Genomic DNA, 21,804 nt, shown 5'->3' on the forward strand with positions numbered 1-21,804 from the left:
CCTCGGCCAGCAGCAAAGCCCACCGTCCTTCCCCAAAAGGGAAAAAGGAGGAAGGGAAAGGAAGGGGAGGCTTGGCTGAAATAATTTTCCCTTGGAGGGGGTATAGTTTTGGGGACTCTTGGTCGCTGGGAATATAGCCATATTACAGGCTTGCCAAAATGTCCTCGGGGAGATGGTCCCCTGGGTGAGAAGGATCCCTAGGAGAGCAGCAGGAGGTGGACACTTCTCTCAACAGGCAGGAGGCCAGGGGCTCATCCCTCAGTACCATTTTATCCACCCTGGAGCAGTTGGCACAAGCCCTGGAATATTAGGTGGCATGTGTATTTCTCCACCTCTTGGATTTCACTGAGGCTGGTGTGAGGCACTCGTCGCCATAGTGATATGGCACTGGGGTAAGAGGCAGCCCCAAATAGCTGTCCTTTCCAAGGTTGCAAGGTGAGTTCACCTGTTGCCCAGAGATTCCCGCAGGACAGGCAGCTGAGGGCAGTCCCGCATATGCAGGGCATGCGGATGAGTGGTTAGGGCATTCTGCTGGGGCGCCCATCGGCTTGCTCACAAGACCCACGGCCTCTGGGCCCTCAGGAGCCCGGGGTACCCACATTGCCCTTGGGTGGTTTTCTCTTCTTCCTGGAGATGGGTCAGCTATAGGTTGGTAGAACAGAAAGGCAAAGAGTCAACTGCCAAGGCCCCCTGGGAAGATCACAGGTCAGATAAAAAGTATTGAAAAAACAAACAAACAGGTTTGACACAGTGCTCCCCAGACCTGGCAGATAATCAGAATCATTAGAGGAGCTTTGAAAAATTACCCATTCCTGGATGTCACCCCAGAGCTGCTGACTGGGTAAGTCCTCAAAGTCAGTGTAGCTCAAAGGCTTTCCAGGGCATTCTATGATCACACAGGATGGGTGCTCTCAAGTTCAGGGCTAGGGAGATGGGACAGGGAGATCGAGGTTCAGATCCTCCCTCTGACATTTCCTGGTTGTGTGACCATGAGCAAGTCACCTGACCTTTCTGAGCCTCAACTTTGACATGGGAAAATATAACCATGTATTCTACCTCCCTCCCCACTGTTATGCAGATGGAACGAGATATGGAAATAGCTCTGTAAACTGTGAAGCATTGCCATGCAGACCCATGAATCTGCTGCATCATTAATATGCCAAGGACATTGGATTCGAGGGAGGGGGTGGGATTCCTGGGTAGGGGGAAGAGAAGGGTCTTGACCATGAAAACTTTGCATGTCAGGAGTGATCCTGCCCTTAGATGTGGGCTGCAGCTCCGCAGAGGAGGCAGGAGAAGGGCACAGGCAGAGGCCTTGTCTGAGCCTTTCCTGTGGGGAGAGAAACATGACAGGGGCAGTGCCTGGGCCAGGCTCTGGGCCAGGTGCAGGGCCACGCTCCTCAGAGCTCTGCTGGTTATTTTTAGTGCCTGGGTATAAATGAAAGAAATTTAAACTGCCCCCCTTGGCCCCCTCCCCGCTGCTACCGCCCTGTGCACGAGGATATTTTTACTTCCGAAAGCCTGGGCTCTGGTCCAGCTTAGGGAGGGAAACTGAGAAGAAAGGTGGGGAGTGGGGGTGGGAGCAGAGAATCGGGAATTATTTTACTTCCATTAAGAAAAAAGTCAGAAGCCCGATCTTATCAAGTCAGCAAGTGGACATCTGATCCAGATCGTGGCAGCCCCCAGCTCTGGGCGCCTGCAGTGGGTTGGAGAGGTCGGCAGGTGGGGCATGGGTTGCCGAGAGGTTTGAGGAGCCCCGCTCCCCTCCTCCCAAGAGTTTCTGCTCCAGAGGGGGCCTGCAACTTCTTTGCTGTTTCCTGTGCCCGGGAAGTGGGATTGGGCACCGTAGACATGGGGGCAGCAGCTCAGTGATGAGACTGGTGGGAGTTTGGGGGGCCTATGGCTACAGCCAAGGGTAGAGCCTCTGTCCTCTGCCCTATGGGCATACTCAGGACAGTGCCTGTGTTGGAGCTGTGTGCCCCTGGGCACAACCTCTCTGAACCTTAGTTTCTTACGAGTTTTTGTTGAACACATCTGACCCATGGCAGTCATAACTAAGGAGGTGTGTTTCTCCCTCTTCCCAGGAAGAAAGTTGGCAGTTCAAGCCAGACCCTACCACCTTCAATAGGCAAGTGAAAGGAAAAAAATTACTATTAAGTACCTACTGTGTTCCAAGCACTTTATTATGTTTCACACATTTTATGTTATTTAATTCCACTAACCTGAGAAAGGTGAAATATTTTTAAAAATCTTTTAACAGCTTTATGGAGATAAAATTCACCCATTTAAAGTGTACAAACCAATGGTTTTTAGGCATATTACATTATGAATGTTTTTTAATTATTGCAAAATATATGTAACAAAATGCCCCCTTTAAAACCGTTTTTAAATGTTCAATTTAGTGACATGAAGTACATTCACAATATTTGGCAACCATCACCGCTATTTCCAAAAGTTTTTCATCATCACAAACAGAAACTCAGTACTCAGTAAATAATAACTCCCTATCCTGCCTTCTGCCAGCCCCTGGTAACCTTCAGTCTACTTTCTGTCTGTTCTAGATATTTTTTATAAGTGAAATCATACAATGCCTCTCATATTACATCTGGCTTATTTCACTTAGTATGTTTTCAAAATCCATCCATGATACAGCATGTATCAGAACGTTTTCCTTTTTATAACTGAATAATATTCCATTGTGTGTCTAGTACCACATTTTGTTTATTTAGTCATCTGTCAGTAGATATTCGGGTTGCCTCACCTTTTGGCTATTTTGAGTAATGCTGCAATGAACATTGGTATACAGATATCTGAGCTTCTGATTTCAGTTTTTGGGGTATATACCTAGAAGTGGGATTGCTAGGTCATATGATAATTTGTTTAGGTTTTTGATGAACCACTAAGCTGCTTTCCACAGCAGCTACATCATTTTATATTTCTACAAGTAGTTAAAATTTTTCAATTAGCCTTTTTATCTTGAGATAATTGTAGATTAACAAGCAGTTGTAAGAGATAATGCAGCAGGATTCCATGTGCCATTACCCAGTTTCTCCCAATGGTAACATCTTGTAAAACTATAGGACAATATCATAGCAGACTATTGACTTGACTGTCAATCAAGACACAGACCAGTTTCAAGGGTGATGTATTTTTAATATTAATAATGTTAGATAACATTTCTTTAGCACTTCCTATGTGCCATCTAAATATTTTAAGTGTTTTACATGTGTTAACTCCTTTAATCCTCACAACAATCCTACAAGGTAAGTACTATTATCCCATTTTACAGGTGCAGAAACTGAGACACAGAGAAGTGAAGTAGTAAGGGGTAGAGTCAGGTATGACCCTGAGCCTAGAGCTTTTTTCTTCTGCTTTAGAGGCACAGACATCTCTGGGCCTCCACACAGTTGCTGCTCTCATAATAAACATAGTCACTCAGTAAGCATAGGAAGCCACAGTCAGGGACGCCCCTGGGCATTTGCATCCAGGTATTGTGATGGAGCATCTCAGCATGGATGTGGTTACTCCCTTTGTCTTTTCCCCCTGTTCCTTGCCAGGGTGACCAAGCCTGTCCCACCTCCCTGCTCTCATGGTCAGGGCTGGGCAGAAACAGATGTGAGAACTGGGGCTGCATTTAGAGGTCAAAGTCTCGGCCCAGCAGGAAGGGACGGAAGGGCTGGGAGTCAGGAATAAACACCCCAAGTTCCCCACTCCCTCATGTTCTGAGGTGCCTCTGGGAAGCACACGTGGTTGGCAGCCAGAGGGCAAGGGATCCTGGGAGATGGAGCCGGGCAGACGAGTAGAGTGTGGAACTGGAGGGACAAAGGAAGCCCAGCCCACCCACCAGCATAGAAAGCTGCTCACAGGGAGCTGTCACTGACTCTGAGAGCGTGGATGCCACAATAGGGGCCTTCCGTGGGTCATACACTATGGTTCTCAAATGGCCTCTGGGCAGGATCAGCCTACCAACAATGAGAGAGGTTGTCCTCAGCTGAGGCCACACAGGCTTCCGTGTGCTGTGTGGCATCTCTGGGGGCACCATTCAGACTGAACTCTAGGTGAATGGTGCCTCGGGAGCTGTGCGATTGGTCCTGGCCCATGGTCTCTCTGCTGCTTGTCTTCTAACATGAAGACTCTTGGCATGTTGAGAGATACAGGATGTCAGAGTGGTTGGGAGCCTGGGCTCTAGAGTCAGACTCCATTTCTACCTGCCTGGCCTCAGCAAGTTACTCAACCTCTCCTAGCCTCACTTTCCCCATATGTAAAATGGGATAATAGTAGCAGCTCCCTCAAAGGGTTGTTGTAGTTCCTAAGTGAAATGATACTTGTACCATGTTCAGAGCACAGGCCAGCACTTGGCAGCAACTGGTCAGTGGGCGTGAACTTCTGCTTGTACTTGTGTCTACAAGATTTAGGGGGCTTGTCCTGTTGCCAAGAAGGGGGACAACTCCTTATGTGGTTCTGGGCTCAACTAAAGGACTCGTTCTGCACAAGTGCATGTATCCAGTGATGATCATCTTTTTCATGTTCATGGCACACTGACAAATACTTATGCATACATTAAGAGATTAAACCGTGTTGAACAGTGGTTAAAACCAAGGATATGTTTATTACAGTATTGGGAGAACTGGTATACTTTACAGATAAGTTTTATTAATGCCTGTTTAAATTCAGAAAGTATCAATAAGATGATGCAATCCAATAATCCTAGGCAATGACTGTAAATTAATTAGTATTTTTATATGCTCCCTGAGCCTACTTTTTAGATACTTTGCTAATAAAGGACACAAGCAGTAAGGCAAATCTCATTTCAAGCTCGTCTCCTTTTTTTAAAATTTGGTATTTGTAAGACTTAAGCATCCTAATTTAAATGTAATTGCCCATTGTATCAGTGAAAATTGCTCTCTACTGCAAGTTACAGAGAACTTGACTACTTGTGGCTTAAGCACTGATAAAATGAGATTGATTTCCCCACTAACAACAAGCCTGGAGACGGGCAGGCAGGCTTCTCAGACACAGCATCAGGGGCTTAGGCTCTTTCTTTGGGTGTCCTTTGCTGTCCTCACATGGCTGCGTCATAGTTGCAAGGTGGTTGCCATAGCTGTAGGCTTCACCTTCCAGGTCAGGGTTGGAGAAAGACAAAAATAGCTACGTCAATGAGTTTGTCTCTTTTATCAGAAAAGCTAAACTATTCCCAGAAGCCCCCACCATGGAATTTTCCCTTGTGTCCCATTGGCCAGAACCAGGTCATATGACCAGCCCTTGTTGGCAGGGAAAGTGGGGAACAGGATTATTGGGACTGACTAGGGCACATACAAAATCCAGGTTCTGTTAGTATGGAAGAGGGGGAATGGAATGAAAATTGGGTAGATTGCTAATGATGTCTGTCAGACCCAACTGTTAGAATTTGGTGATCCACTTCTAAAGGTTTCATGATCCAACATCTTGCTCTCAGGGTGAAAACCCAGACCATACCTCTTGGGGAGGGACTTCTTGTTTACTAAAATTATGAGCAGCATATTCAAGAAAATACAAAAACACACTTGCCGATAATAAATATTAACATAGTTAAGCAATGTCTTTTTAGGTTGAGTGCAGAGGAATTCAGGCTCTGTTCACTGTCTCCACCCTTGAGGAGCTAGCTGGTTCTTCTCAGTTCAGAGCAGGTCACATCAATAAAGACAAATGGCTAGAAGGCAGGGAGGTGAGTAGCCTGAAAACACTGTACAAATATAGAAAATAAAGGGTGCCTGGATACGGAAGGAGGGTGCCCAAGGAAGTTCAAGTCCATAAAGGGTTGTCTTGTAAAGGGTATAGCCTTGTTGGATAGGGTGAAGGGTAGGAACTGATTCAGAGACAGAATTTAGCTCAGCACAAATGGGAAATTTCCTGAGGAATGGGCTGCCTTGAGGGAGTGAATTTCTAGAGGCTAGAGGAAGAAATGGAAACTGGAGAAAAGACCAGACCCTGAGATTCTTCTGTTTCCTAAGTCAGAGGGGCTTCATCTTAGCTGGGCACATTACTGTACTCAGACACTGGATTGGGCTACAAAGACAAATGAAAGTCCTTGCCCAGGAGGTGCCGACAGTCCACCAGGGAGATGGGTGTGTGGTGTATTGTGAAGAGTTGTTTTGACCATAGTTACCGTAAGAGAGGGTGAGCAAAGGAAAGTGTGGACAGCTCTGCTAGGAAGGGTGTGGACAGCTTGGCCAGCGGGAGTCAGAATGACTTCTCAGTAGAGATAATATTTGAACTGGGCCTTCATACATTCTGGATGAGAATTGCCTTTGGGAATGGTGTGGGCAGGAGGGATAAGTCCATGTTCCTTAGATGGGGGCCCATCTGCCCAGCCCCAGCCCGTGGGAAGGGGTCCCTCAGTTGGAAAGCCCATATTTCTGCCCCAGGGCCCTTCTACCCAAAATGATTGTTAGCAAACCCTGCCCGTGGGTCAGTGTGTGGGGGCGAGAGGGAGCTCAGCAAATGGAGCAGACCTGGGCCCTGTCCTCTAAGAGCCCATTGAATGGAAGAGCTGATGGGAATAGAGGGAAACAAGCGGGAGGTGGCATGAGAGGTGCCAGGTGAATGCGCAGAGCGATGGGAGTGACAGCCTGGCCTGGCCTGCCCGAACCACTTTCCAACTTGTGGAGCATTTGATTGTCACAAAAGCCATATGTGGTGAGCAGAGCTGGTGTTACTGTTGCCTTCTCTGTTCCTGACGATGCAGCCAAGGCTGCATAACCCCTAAGGGCAGAGACGGCCTGGGACCTAGACCATTGGCCCCCCTGGGCTGGGGCAGTCGTGGGCCTGTGCAGATGGAAAAGCAGACAGGAAGCCAGGAGTGAACAGGTCTCATACCGCGTGTCAGTTTGCGCATAATCAATGCCAACAGGGTACTTTTTTAAAAAACAAAATAACCTGATAATTGATACATTTATCGATTGGAGCCATTGACCACTGTGCTGTATAAAGATCTGGAGGAGAAAATTTAGAGGAGAGTTTACACTTCTGTGCCCTGGGAGGTCAGACCCTGGAATGGCAAAGAGCTTGGATGCTGGCTCTTTTAATTACTAAATCTCTCTGAAAAATAGGGATAAGTAGGGATAATAGCACCTGCTTATATGCTGTGGATTAAATAGGGCGATACATATAGAAAGGCCTTGTAAAGTAGGCTGTTTGCATTGTCATTATTAATGTGATTTTCCGGAGAGACCTGCACAGTGCTGGGGAAGAAAAATGATGATGATGGTGATGATAGTAATAGTCACAATTCCTTAAGCGTCCACTGCGTATTGGGTGCCATGGCAGACCCTGGAGTAGGACCAAGTCCCTGGACGTCAGGGGCGTCTAGTTGGCAGGGGGAGCCCAGTTTTTTGTGGGAGCCCTGGAAGAGGAACCTGGCCTGGGTGGGGTGGGGAAGAAGGAGGCACACCCATGGCTGTATTCATCGACTTTTTGAACACCCGCTAAAGGGTCAGGTACTATGTCAGGACAGAGAACATTCTAGATGGAGGCAGAGCCAGAGGTGGGCAACTGCCCCTTTCCTTGTCTTGCTAAGGGATGGGTGCCTCCTTTTACTTTTTGTTGAGAAGTTTCTACTCTTGTCGATAGCTGCCTGGGGTCAGGCAGGCTGGGTGGGAGGGGAGAGCTCATCAGGCGGCCCTCTAGGAGAGAAAATTGGTGAAGTGGGGAAGGGGCTCACCCTGGACTCCACATCAGACACTCGCACATAGTAGGTGCTCAGGAAATGGGAGTCCTCACCGTCCTTCATGAATGAAGCGTGGCGCTTTCACTCTTGGTCTTACCAGCTCTCTGGGGAAGCAGAGCTTGGTGGAGGGTCCGCTTCCCTCCGGTGTAGTGGGCAGGGGGAGCTGCTGTGTGGCTGTGTCACAGGATGGCGCCAGGAAAACTGCCAAACAGAGAACTTTTCCCAAAAAACCTTCAAGGGAGGAACCATCCTCCCTGCATTTGTGTGCCTGCTCCTTCTGCCCTCTCTGAAGGGTCTGGGAGGGGTGAGGGGACAAATGTGAGCCGAAGTTGTACCAGCACGTGTTTAGGTTTTGTGCCAGGTAGGATTCAGCTGTCCCCTCCCTGGTCCCAGGGACTGATGGAAGTTGATCGACAGCCGACCTGCTAGGATGCTGGAGTACAGCACTTCTCAAACTCCTGTGCGCTGCGAATCACCTTGTTAAAATGCTGACTCTGATTCCTTGGGAGCCAGGTCTGAGATTTTTGCATTTTAAACAAGCTCCTGGATGCTGCTGATGCTGCTGGCCCTGGACCACACTTTGAGAAGGAAGGCAGCCCTCGGTGCCGCACCCACATCTACTCAGCCCTCTATCGCTTGTTGGCGAGCTGACCTGCCACCTTGTGACTGCAGCTCTACCCAGGGCTTTCTCAGCCGGCTCAGCCTGGACCTAAGAAGCGCCAGTGACTGCGGGAGGCAGCTAAATGCCCCAAGGCCTTACCCCTTGGGGGAGTGGAGGCATGTTCTACTCTGTCTCCCAGGGTCCTCAGTTGCCCACAGCAGTAGCCTATTCAAGAACTCACTCATTCATGCCTGCCTTCCTGGGATGGCCCCCCAAATAAACTGCCTCACGGGCATCCTTGTTCAAGTCTGCTCCTGGAGAACTCCAGTACAGATGTGGTCATTTGCAACCCACTCTGACCCCTGAAGCAAAAGGGGAGTTCACTGGAAGCCTATCAGGAGGCTCAAGGACCACAGTCAGGAGCCAAACAAGGATTAGGGGAAGCCAGGAGAGCCCAGGCTCAGGAGATGCAGTAACCGGGAGAGGCTGGCCCAGGGCAGCCCACGCCCCTGCTGCTGCGGTCACCACTGCTTCCCTCACCCATCTTCACCCTCCCTCTGTCTTTGTGCCATTCGATCCTGACTCAAAGCCAGTTGGCTCTGCCTGTGTCACCAGTCCATGCTTCCAGAGGGTGGAGAGAAGGACCTGGACCACTTTGATATCCACGGGGGGGGGGTGGGGGGGTGGGTACAGGCCCGCAACAAGACCCACAATAGGGGAATTACCTTTAACTAGAACGCAGGATGGGGTGCTGAGTTTCTATTTTGTTGGGTGAAAAGGAGGCTACTGATGAAAGTGCTGAGCAGTGACTGGCCCCCCAAAGACATTTTCCTCAGGCTGACTGCTGGGCTCGGTGAGCTCACAGCATCCGATGCGGCTGAGCCCTTCACTGGAAGCACAGGGCGATGGGCACTCCGCATCCCTAGAAGTTCCTTTAGGGCAATTAGTGTTTAAGGAGATGGTCTTTGCCATTGAGTAAACAGTAATTTTACTCTCAATTGTCCTAATAAACTTCCTCTCCTGTACATCCTAACAAAGAAACCTCCAGAAAATGAACCCAGGCGTGAATGGGATCTAAATTCCCATTCCGTTAAATTAGGATTTTCCCCGCCCTCTTCTTCCCTCACCATGAGGGCTGGGGGACTTGCCAGTACCCCTGGCTAGGAGGAGGGAAGAAGCTAGGACCAGCAGGAGGGAGGTGACCTGGCCGTCACCTCCGCCTGAGGAGGCACTGAGCTCTTGTCCTCCCAGGACTCTGGCTCCTGACTTTTCATGTGTTTTAGTCAAGGCCCATTTCACGGTAGGGAAAGGACAGCCAGTCTACTTTAGAGCTAATGTGATGGGTCCCGGCCATCTTCTCGGGTGACACCGTGCAGGGTGGTGGCCAGCCTGAGCTTGTTGCCCTGGGATGAGGAGCCCTCTCCAGGTCCTGCCCACTCTGCTTGTTGGTGGGGGTGTCAGGTGGTACAACGTGTCTGTCTGTCTAGACAGCAGGAGCTGAGGGTGGAGCTGGTTTCTTCTGAAGGCAGTAGGGACCCTGTGACAATAGGGATCTCTCTAGGATTGGGCCTCACTCCTGGACATGGGTGTCAGTGTGGGGTGACCACACTGCTTCTGCACCTGCCGCTGAGCTAATTCTAGGCATCGATTGCCCCGACGTGACCAGGGCCACCTGTTTCCCCATCCTGTGGGGACTTTGCGTAGATGACCAACTCTAGAACTCTGCCCTAGAATCTCTGAGGGTGAGATCCAGAAATTGACATTTGTAATGAGGGCCCACCAGATGCTTCTTAGGTGAAAAGTTTGAAAATCCGGTTTTTAACTCTGTTGAGATACTTTCCCCTCTTGGCGAGCTGACTCAGCCCTCCCTGGATTCACAGCAGGTCTGAAATAGCGCGTCTTCTTTCCCCAGCACGTGGAGGAATGCTTCTGTTGCTCGTTCCCTTTTAGAGACAGAAAGACTCAAGAGCTGAAGGTTGCTTGGGATGGATTTCAGGGGGATGCTGAATCCGGAGAGTCAGGACCAGGCCTGGAGCAACTGGGATGGGCCATTACTGTAGAAAATTGTTTTAGGATTGTCCAACTGCCTGGCCTGAGGCTGGCCATGGGGCAGCTGTAAGGGGCCATCTGGGTGTGGCCCTGAAGGACTCAGCCAGGGCTGAAATCCCAAAGTCTGTGCAAACAGCCCTGGGAATGGTGAGCAACTCCTGAGACTTTCTCCCTTTCCTCCCCAACAGGCGTGCGCCTGGACCGAGTGCGTGGAGGCCGCCAGAAATACAAGCGGCGGCTGGACTCCGAAAGCAGCCCATACCTGAGCTTACAGATTTCCCCACCTGCTAAAAAGCCATGTGAGTGCCAGGGCAGTCCATGCCCCGTCTGCCGGCATCTGTACTGGAACATCTGGCACCCCCTGGGGAAATGCCATCTTCCTAGCGCTGGGTTATGGGACAATGAAGGTTTTTGGGGAGGTGGCATCAGTGCCTGGCATTGCTGTCTGGTACTTTAGAATGATGCTTTATTCAGGCCTTTCCCTATGGGATGCCCTAGAATGTGGTTCCAGATGAAGCATGGTCCTGAGAAGGCCTAGGCTCAGGCATCCGGAACATGCCCCTCTAGCTATCCACTCGAAGCAGGTTTCTCTTGGGAGAATTCACCAGGCAACTTCCCTTGAAGGGATATTTCTCAATAACCCGAATCACCAGCAACTTTGCAGAGTCAGAAAGGGAGGGAAGATTACGGCTGTGTTTGACCTTCCTGGGCTCTTCAGTACCTGCCTTTTCTTCCCAACCCATCCCAGGCTCCACCCTGGCCCCTTTCCTCGTTCCAGCCATTTACTTTCCCCCTTTGGTCTTTGCAGTGACCAAGATTGTCTCCTACCTGCTGGTGGCTGAGCCTGACAAGCTCTATGCCATGCCTCCCCCCGGCATGCCTGAGGGTGACATCAAGGCCCTGACCACTCTCTGTGACCTGGCAGACCGAGAGCTCGTGGTCATCATCGGCTGGGCCAAACACATCCCAGGTGAGTCACGCAGGACCATGGAGGGGGCGTAGCCGGGGACTCCCAGCCAGTCTGCCCACGGCCAGCTGTGGTTCTGACACATGGGAGCCACTCCTCTGGTTTCCTTTTCTCTCCTTGTGGGATTGGAGGTGAGCAGGTGTTGGGAAGGTCCAGGTGTTTCTAAACTGCTGGGGGCTCTTCAGAACTGGTTATCATTCTAAAGGGGTTATGACTGCATCTATAAGCGGTGATATTCAAATAGCAAGTTCTTTGAATCCTCGTAGACCTTATTGGAAATATGCTGGGAAACAACACAGATGAGGGATTGGCTCTCTAGCGCCTTGCGAGAGGCAGGTGGAGTGGAACAGTGAAGGACATGGCTTGGGAATCAGATTGGGATTCAAATTCTGGGCTGCAACTTACTAGCTGTGTAACCCTGGGCGGCTCCAGCCACTCCCCTGTGGGACTAACCTCCTCCGTGGCCTGCGTGTGGGCTGAAGTGTGGGCGTGCGTGGGAGCATTAGGCACGTGCTAACATCGGTTGCACGCTCACTGTTGCCACTTGCCTGATCTCTAAGGGAAGCCTGTCTCCTTTGTGTGGATTCTGTGATTTTACAGTCATTTCTGTAATGACTGTATGTGTAATGAAGGTGTTTCAGACGAGAAGGACTTTTCTTCATTGCATGCGGCCCCCAACCTTCTTTCAGCTTTTCTTGTTCTGGGTAAATGGCTGGAGCTGATTTTTTATTTTGTTCCTGTAGACACTGATGCCTACATATTTTGCATTACACACATGATGGGGACTCTCTGAAGTCTGTGCAGTTTATCCCTTTAAGGTTCTAACAAACTTGACTTGTGACGTGTGGTGTGGTGGGGACATCCTGTGTCCTCTGGCAATGGCTCATCCGGACTTGGATTCTTACTAGCTGTGTGGCACAGGGCACTTGATCTTCTTGTTTGTAGACCCCTTTTCTGTTTGTCAAGAGCTCTGAACAATGAATATAGCCTACAAGGTTATGGAGCAAAGGCGTCCTGGACTTTAGATGCCAAGGCCCACACTTGATTGGGGCGAGTGAGAAAGTCCTTATGTGAGATGTGTGTGGGCACAGCTTACAGGGAGCAGCCTTCCTGAAGACGGGCTCGTAGGGGCCCATGTGGCTCCCAGGTGGTGCTGGTGTCACTTAGCTGGCTGGATGCCTAGAATTCCCACTTCGGAGACCCCCTGGTGGCCCCAGGTATTTGACTCAGGGGTGGGCTCGCTGGGGACCTGGGCTGGAGCATCCTTACTAAGGAGCTCAGCCTCAGGATTATACACTCAGTGGTTTGAATCTGTCCTGTGCTGGTTCAGCACAGGTGTGGGGTCAGGCCACTGCTTACGACACCTCAGCCTGGATTGCTCCACTAACCCAGGGCCAGATCGGGCACAGCTCCCCCGCACCCCTCCCCCATCACACACTCCTCTTCCGGTTGAGCAGCTACCGCTTCCAAGCAATGGCTCAGGAGTGGCTCCTGGTGGTCCCCCAGGTCAGTGCTTCCCTCTCCTACGATCCCACCCCTGCACCACCTCCCAGAGGGTGAAGTAGAGCTAGGGGGCACTGTCTCCCCTGCACCCATTCCCTCTCCTGTCCTATCTTCCCAGCTCCATCTCCTGTCTGTGCCCAATCAAGAGAGCAGTGGACTGAGCAGAATGGTTCTTGGGGACACACAGACCCTGGATTCAGGCAGACACGCTTCTGATCCCAGCTGTCCTCCCTGGTATTACAAATATTTCACTTCTCTGGGCTTCAGTGTCCTCTCCTGTGAAATGGGATTCAGAATACAGCCCCCATCCCCAGGTTGCTGGGAGGACATGGCACACTCAGCCCAGGCCCCACACATGGCAGAGACCTGACCATCGTGGTTGTTGCTAATACATTGTTGCTAATAGAATTAAAAGCCTCCTTTCACATCATCATTTCTTCTTGTCCAAAGCTGAATTCTTTTTGATTAAATAAAATAAACATAGGGGCTCACTTGTCTGCCTCAAACGCTAATTCACCTATTTTGCATAAATCTGCATGTTGAATTATTTGGGCCTGACCTTCTAGTGTTTAAGGTAAAATTAATTAATAGAGTCTCCTGCCACCGCATGTAAACCTCATATTAAGGGTGATGGCACATCAAGTGCCTGATATATTTAAACTAATCGACCTAATCCCATCTTAGATCAGATGGAAAACTCATCTGCAGGCCTGCTCACCAACCCTTAGAAAGAGAGTACAAGCAAGAGCGCAGGTTGAGTAGGGAGGATGCATGCCTGGGCCCCACCTGGGACTTGTGTCTGCTCCTGTCATCTTGGTTCCTGGACAGACAGGCGGACTGGCCCCTTACGACTGCTCAGGAACAGAGCTTTGAAGAGGAGCCCAAGCCTCTGTCCTTAAGCAAAGGGAACCACATCTGATGCCTAGTATCCTCTGGCCTCCAGTCCAGAGCCCGGCACCCAGAGGGTGCTTCGTAGCTGCCTTCGCATGCATTTATTGAGCATCAACTGTATGTAGGATCTCTTGCTAGGTGTTGTGGCTGATACAAAGAATTAGATTCATTTCTGCCCCAAGGATCTCATTTGGGAATAAGATGGATAATTCTTTTTAAAAACTTCGTCATGGAACATTTTAAACAAAGGCGGGTCAAAGAGTAGAATGAACCTGTATGTGTCCATTACCTGCTTCAACAGTTGTCACCCCACGGCCAGCCTTGTTTCATCTCTACCCACCCACTTCCCACCTCCTGTTTCTCACACATGAGACAGATACTTAGAGTAGAGCAAGAAGAAGCCCAGGGCGGAGTTGAGAGGCAGGAGGGATGCCATGGGCTGTAAGGGGAGAGAGCATAACCGGAGTTAGGCCTTCAGGCTTGATGGGCGGAGGCCATGGGGGAAAAGTCCCGAAGGGTATTAGATGCTGTGAACACCGGTTTTCGCACACAGCACAGAGGCTGATGTATCCATGCAGGCCCTGAGCGACCTGCTCAGCCAGCGGAAGGCTTGGTTCAGCACAAGCTCGTTCCCAGCACACCCCTACCTTTACCATAGTGCTGACCACACTGGGTGTGTCCCATGGGGAACTCGGGCCTGGTTGGGATTTGCTCAGAATAGTAGACGCTCTTTTGTTTGAGTCTGGCTGAAGTCACCCCCACCCCAAATGTTGACTTTCCCCCAAGTCTTGAGAGTGTCCACCTCTTTTCCCCGGTGAATGAGAGGCTAGAGCAAGAGCCCGCAGCGGTTCATAGAAGGTGGGCATCACTTGATGAATTGCAGCCTCCAGGTGTCATTAGCCCATTCTCCTTAGCCCAGGCAGCTCCTAGCGACAGAACCTTCTCTTGCCACCCTGTGGGGTGTCCCCACCGCCCTGCCTGCCCTGGCTGACATGTGTGTGGCCTCTGCAGGGGACCCCCAGAGGCGTCCTGTCCTCACCAAGGGTCCCTCAGCGGCTCTGCTCCTGGGTAGCCACCGTCTGGCTCGCATGGGGAGAGCAGAATGCCAGCGGCCTGTGAAATATGGGCTGCCGAGTGACAGCAGCTGTGTCTGGAGTGGCCTCAGATCCTATAATTACATCTCCCTTTATTACCTCTGCTAATGGCCCTCCAGGTCGACAGAAACGATAATAAATTAACAGATTATGAACTCCACTTGCCACAAATTATGTGCTCTTTTTTTTTTTTTCTTTAAATTCTAGAAGCTTGTGCTGTCAAATCACTGGGGGTTGGGGGATGGGGAAGAGCCTGAATGTTATTAGATCAGTTGGTGCAGATAAAGCAACTTTCTGGAGGCAGCAGAGCTCAAGGTGGGAGACCCAGGGACAGAGGGCCAGTGGGGCAGCCAGCTTGGGCAGAACCTGAAGGGGCCAGTGCCCTCAGGGGTCAGCTAGGCGCAGGGACAGGGCTGCACTCCCAGGGGCATGGGCCACATCCAGCCTCTCCCAGCAGCCCCAGAATTGCTAATTACTTGATGAAGGGAGACCGACCCCAGCACAAAAAAGCATGAGTGAAGGGTGCTTTGCTGAAGGGCGGGAAGGAATGCCCCAGCCCTGTTGTTTGGGTTGAAATAAAAGGAATACGTGCTTCTAGTAAACTTGTCGGATGTGACAGAGGGGTGGAAATTATGAGTTCCAAATGTCTCGAGCATCCCTCTGGGAGTTTCCTATACAGGTACAACTAGTGTGTGTGTGTGTGTCTCCATCCCCTCCATGGATCATACTATAACATTGCTTTCCCCTGCTTCTTTCATTTAATTGTATACTGTAGATGCACTTACCGTGTGCTAAGCCGTATTCTAAGTGTTTCACACCTTAGCTCATTTAATTCAAACAACTCCATGAGGTCAGTACTGTTATTATTCCTGCTTTACTAATGGAGAAACTGAGGCACAGAGAGGTAAATGGTCAGTGGTCAGCAAGCTGGGATTTTTTAAAAACATGTTTTTATTGATTTCATAGAGAGGAAGGGAGAAGGAGAGATAGAAACGTCAATGGTGAGAGAGTCATTGATCGGCTGCCTCCTGCCCGCTGCCTGCTGGGGATGGAGCCCGCAACCCGGGCATGTGCCCTGACCGGGAATCGAACTGTGACCTCCCGGTTCATAGGTTGATGCTCAGCCGCTAAGCCACGCCCGGCTGGGCAAAGCTGGGAGTTTAATACCCAGTTGGGCTCTGGCCTCTGTGCCCTTCACACTTACACCTCCCCCCTTACACTCCTGAGTGTCTTCCACATCCACACACATTCTACCTCATTCTTCTAGTAGCTTCTGTTGTGCCATTTATTTAACTGATAATCACATTTATGTAATAATTGCATGTATTACATGGGTTACATTTGGGTTGTTTTCTGCTTTGGGCCATTTCAGGCTGGTCCAGCCAACGCCTTTGCACATTTATCTGGGTGTATTTAAGCTTTTTTTCTTTCTAAGAGAAATTCCTAGCTGCGGAATTGCTGGGTTAGAGGGAGCATACCTTTTATCTTTGGACACCTTAAACATGGACAGGTTGAAAAGCCCAAAATAGGCAAAAATGTATACACAGAAGTCTCAGCTCCATCCCTGTCTCCCCCCCCCCCCCCCCCCGTCCTCCTAGAGGTAACAGTTTTTATTTCTCATTTTTCCTCCTAATGTTTCTTTTGTCAAATACTAGAAAAGGTCAAATATTTCCCTGTTCCTTGCACAAAGGAAGCGGCCCGTGTGCGTGCCCAGCACTTTGCATTTGGGTTTTCAAAGCTATTTCCAGTTCCTTTTGAAGGAAGAAGAGAGAAGTCAGGGGCCTAGTCCCCTTCTCAGACCAGCGGGGCCGGGAGGTCTGGACTCAGGCCTCCAGGTATCCCCAATAGTAGCACAAAACCCTCCAAAGAGCTGTCTCCCTCCCTCCCCCCTCCTCCCCCCCCCCCCCAGTCCCTCTCCCCAGAGGGCAGGGCTGCCTCCGACTCAAAGGCAGCTAAATCCACACTCCTATCTGAAGGACTGGGAGGGGCTAACCAAGTTCTTTGGGCACATTTTTTCAGTGGCATTTGTCCGTTCTCTCCTCCAACTTGGATACTTATTGGGCACCTTCTTGGCATCAAGACCCGTGCTTGGCAGTGGGGATGGGAGATGACAGGAAGCTCAGCGCACAGGGCGCACAGGCACCAAGGTGTGTGCTCTCAGAGCTCCTCGTTACCCTTCAGAGCTCAGCCCCAAAGTCTCCTCTTCCATGAAGCCTCCCAGACCCTCATTTGAGCCATATCCCCCATTGTGTGTTGCAGAGCCCTCCATCCTGTCACAGCTCTTCTTTCCGTCGTAACTTCACGGTGACACACAGTACTTGGTGTGTCTTTCCCTCTTGACTGCGAGCTCTTGAAGGCCGGCACCAGGGCCTGGCACTTAGTAGGTGCTCAGTGAATGTTTGTTGAATGAATGAAGGGGCAGGAGCGGACTATTCACATTCTTCTCATGATCACACCTGAGTGATTAGCCTCACAGGAGGCTTTTCTCCTTCGTTTCCAGGAGCCTCGATCCTACCTCACCCTCCCTCCCTGCTGCCTCCCAATTCAACTGTCTATTAATTTCGCCCCATCCACCTCCTACATCTTTCCTCCCATTCTGTCTGCTCTCAGAACCCCCAACCCCAGTGCATTACCACACTTCCCTATGTACACACACCCTCATGGCTGGCTGATTGGTATCTGTTAATTAATGTCGCCCAAGGCCTCTCTTGCTCAGAAGCCCGATAAGGGAAATTGGATGTCCATTTCTATCTATCTTTTATTACCTCCCGGCTCTGCCTGCCACCCCAGGCAGCCACACGCCATCTCCCACACCAGGATCCGGACAGCACACACGCACCTGACCCTCTGTGCCACAGCTTGTCCCCTGAGAAGGTGCATCAATCCAGGCTCGCCCGCGTTGTCAGTGTAATTGATCCGCCTCTTTTGTCGGTCACCCCGGCTGCCAGCAGCCAGGTGTTCATCAAGGCCTGGGTTGTGCAGGTCGGACCCAGGAACTGCGGTGGTTGGACTAAGAGGACACTCACGAGCAAAGGGCAGCCTGCCAAGTAAAGGGGACTCCAGCCCCAGGAGTGCCCCCTACAGAGGAAGACTTGTGCACTGGTTGGAAAACAGGAAGGGACAGTGGTTTCTAGAGACAGGACAGCAGATGAGGGTGGGACAGACTCCAGAGAAGCCCAGAGCAATGGACCAGTCCAGGCCAATGGGGAGAAGACAGTCGCGCCAATAGCCTGCTGACAACATCAGTATTAGTAGCAACAACTGCAGCCATCAGCACCGCCTAGCTCAGGTTTGCTGAGCACCTACTATGTGCGAGGTGGTGCTCAGTGCTTCCACTCACCATCTTCATCCTCACAGCCCACTGCACCCAGGCGGGGTCAGGTTCTGAGCCAGCAAGTGAAGTGACCAGTCCCGCATAAGCAAATTACCCCCGGGAGTTCCTGAATTTCAGTTGCCATGGCACATGATGCAAATGGCTTTGGGGATACTTTTCCTTCTTTCCGAACATCTGGCATGATCTCCTTGGAAGCAGTCACTGAAGTTACTGCCCATGTTTAGTGACCAGATGTTTGAAAATCAGTTTCCTGCTGCCCTCCCTCCCTCCCTCCCTCCCTCCCACCTTTCTTCTTTCTCTCTCGTCAAAACGTTAATGGACTTTGCACCAGTTACGCACATATGATGCAATTCTAGTACAGTGTTCTCGTTTTGCAGATGAAGACTTTCATCTCACTGTTAATAATAAGGCTCCACAACTGTGTTGTATGTTCTATAACCATTGGCTCATTTAGACCTCATATTGACGCTCTGAAGCAGGCATTACTGTTATACCCATTTCACAGATGAGGAAGCTGAGGTTTGGAGAAGCTGCACAGCTTACCTAAGGTCAGCCCCGAGCTAGTGTATGGGGCGTTGGGATTCCAGCCCAGGCAAGCTTTAGAACACATTGGACGAGACAGTGTCACAATTCTGGAGCCACCCTACACCCAGGCTCACGGGGTGCAGTACTGCTAGGTCATCGTTAAGTGGAAAGTAATGGCCTGGGCGGCAGGGGTCTGACCCCTGGGAGGACAGGCTGCCCTGTGACAAAGTGCCCCCTGACCCTGGAGGCTCCTGAGCGTTTTGTAGCCCCCCAGGCTGTGGTCACGGTAGGTCAATGGCCAGAACAGCTGAGCCCCTGCTCCTGGTTGAGCCCCTGCATCTCCACACAGCTGGGACTCTGCACTGAGGAGCAGTCATCACTTTAATACACCGAAACCTTCCCTGAATTGAGCAGACCAGGGATCCTGGAAACTCCCTAGACTGTAGGGGACCCTGTACTGCCACCTCCTGATTCTAGGAATTCAGTAACTCCTTAAATTACAAATGCATTTGAGTCATCAAAAAGCCTCTCCAGACATTTGAAAAATACCATAGAACTAACAGTAACGATGATACTAACAAGTGTCAACATTGCCTGAGCTCGTTAGGCAAGTCTTTTCCATGAAATCCACGCCTGGCTCATTCACGGAGTCCTGAAGGTACGGGAAGGGCAGGATCTGGAGGTGCCTGGCCACCCCTCCCCCGAGCCTGGCCCTCCAGCCAGCCCCGGGGGGCCCTGGCCCACCCGCCTGACCCCGCCGCCCTCCTCGCCCCCTTCCCGCAGGCTTCTCGAACCTGTCCCTGGGGGACCAGATGAGCCTGCTGCAGAGCGCCTGGATGGAGATCCTCATCCTGGGCATCGTGTACCGCTCGCTGCCCTACGACGACAAGCTGGTATACGCCGAGGACTACATCATGGACGAGGAGCACTCGCGCCTCGCGGGGCTGCTGGAGCTGTACCGGGCCATCCTGCAGCTCGTGCGCAGGTACAAGAAGCTCAAAGTCGAGAAGGAGGAGTTTGTGACGCTCAAGGCCCTGGCCCTGGCCAACTCAGGTAACCGCGAGTGTGGGGCCCACGGGGGGCTTTGAGGCATCTCTCAGGCCCCAGGGAGCATCCCTCTGAGGCCTGGGGGTGGGGTGGGGTGAAGGTGCTGCAGCTCCTGGTCACCAAAGACTGTGCAGAGGTGGTCTGGGTGTAAAAGGCTGGCGATGGAGGCCGGCACTGGCTGAGTATTTCCTAAGTGCTGATTTGCAGGGCACTGCGCTGGGCCCTTGGTCTCCAGACCAGCAGCTGGTTAATGACACAGGTTTTAGAGCCGGCTTACTAAGAGCCAAATCCTGCTGCTTTCGCTTGGGCAGGTTGCTTCACTCTGTGCCTCAGTTTGTTCATCAGTAAAATGGAAACTATAATAAACAGCCTCTACCCCACAAGTCTATGGAAGGGATTTATTTGTATATAATTATATTATGCTTATAACATACCTGGCCCATAATAGGGCCTCAACCTGTTAAATAAATTAGCTATGAACTTATTCTTACAAATGACTCTGTGAGCAAAGTTCTTATTTTAACCCCATTTTACAGATGTAGAAACTGAGGCTTTGAAAGGCGAAGCAAACTGTCCAGGGTCACACAGAGCTACGAGTCAAACCAAGGTCCTATGATTCCAAAAAGTCAACCTGAGCTTATGCCCATTGCTTGAATCTCACAATCAAACTGCTTGGGTCCAAGAGAGAAAATCTTCCCAACTGAGTTATTTAGTCTGGCTTTCAAAAGGAGACCTCACTCCATTTCTTTAGCTCCCACCAGCTTCTGGGAAGAAGGGCTGGCATAGAAGAATGAGCTTAAATTTAATCTAATCTGTGCCTACACTTGGTGTCCACCCTGTGCAGGGTACCACGTCGGATGCAGAAGGAAGAGAAAGGGTTGGGTCCCTGTCCCAAAGACAGAGCTTCAGCAAGCACACAGTGTAATTCTGCTGCAAGACGGCAGAGTTACTGCTCAGATCTGGCGCAGATGGACCCAAGTTCAAATTCTAGCTCTGATCTTTGGTGGCAGTGTGACCTTGGACACGTTGGCAATCCTCCTTAGCTCTGTCCTTGTGTGCTGAGGGACATCCCAGTACCTCCTGCAAGCACTTTTGTATGAAATGATCGACTGAAGATAAAGCGCTTAGCCCAGTGCCTGGCCTGGAGGAAATGTTCAATAAATATTAATTATTATCATTAGTATTAATATTAGAGGAAACAAAGCATCATCAGCATACAGAAGAGGGAGAGCTGGCTCCCAGATGCAGACAGTACAAATAGGGCAACCAACTGGTTTGCTTGATACTGTTACACTTTTCCTGAAAGTCCCATAGCCCAGGAAACCTCAGTCCTTGGCTAACCGGGTCAGTGGGTCCCCCTGACAAATGGCTTCATAGAGAACGCAGAGGACAGTGCTGATGCCCCCTCAGACCACCTTTCCTGGGTCCATGCCTGCGGGCTCTGCTGCTGGGTTTTGCTGCTGACAGCTCACAGTTGTCCCCTTCGCCAGAGACTCACCCTCACCTGCCTTGCCAGGAGGGTTACTTACCCCACAGTTTTAAGTTGACAGAATAAGCAGATGATATATAAGTTCCATATACCCCCTACCCCTGTACGCAGTTCCCTCTATTATGAACATCTTGCATTAGTGTGCTAATTTGTTACAATTAATGAGCCAATATTGATACATTTATTAACAAAAGTCCCTGGTTGCCATCAGGGTTTTTACTCTGCGTTTATACAGGACTAGAGGTTTTGACAAATGCATAACAACAGATCTCCGTCATAACGTGCCATACAGAGTAGTGTCGCCACCCTCACAATCTCTTGTGCTCACCTGTTCAGAGCAGCATCTTACACAGCGTTGCGAAGGGGCTGGGAGTGTGAATGGGCACAGGAGGGGAGGGGCACTATGAAGCAGAAGACATAGGGCGATCACAGTGAGACGGCAGGGCTGGCAGGCCTTGGAGGGCACTCCTGACCACTTCATAGCAGACCTTGAGCTCAAGCTCACCCCAGCTAGGAGGAGAGAGTGAAGGGGGGAGGCCATTCAACGGTCACCTTCATCCCAACCCTCAACACCACGCTGCAAGGTCTTTCAGAAGCCT

The 21,804-nt window shown here is 50.6% G+C and overlaps 1 protein-coding gene across 2 annotated transcripts in view; it reads left to right on the forward strand.

Annotated features, from left to right (window-relative positions):
- ESRRB (estrogen related receptor beta) overlaps positions 1-21,804 on the forward strand; it is a 149,957-nt gene that overhangs the window by 122,439 nt on the left and 5,714 nt on the right. For both annotated transcript variants that reach the window (XM_081149350.1, XM_081149349.1), the window contains exons 4-6: positions 10,544-10,654; positions 11,164-11,325; positions 19,453-19,722. In XM_081149350.1, coding sequence (XP_081005476.1) covers positions 10,544-10,654; positions 11,164-11,325; positions 19,453-19,722 — 543 coding nt within the window. The remainder of the gene's footprint in view (positions 1-10,543; positions 10,655-11,163; positions 11,326-19,452; positions 19,723-21,804) is intronic.

This window comes from Miniopterus schreibersii (genome assembly GCF_964146895.1).
Source record: "Miniopterus schreibersii genome assembly, chromosome: 1".
In the NCBI taxonomy this organism is placed as follows: Eukaryota; Metazoa; Chordata; class Mammalia; order Chiroptera; family Miniopteridae; genus Miniopterus; species Miniopterus schreibersii.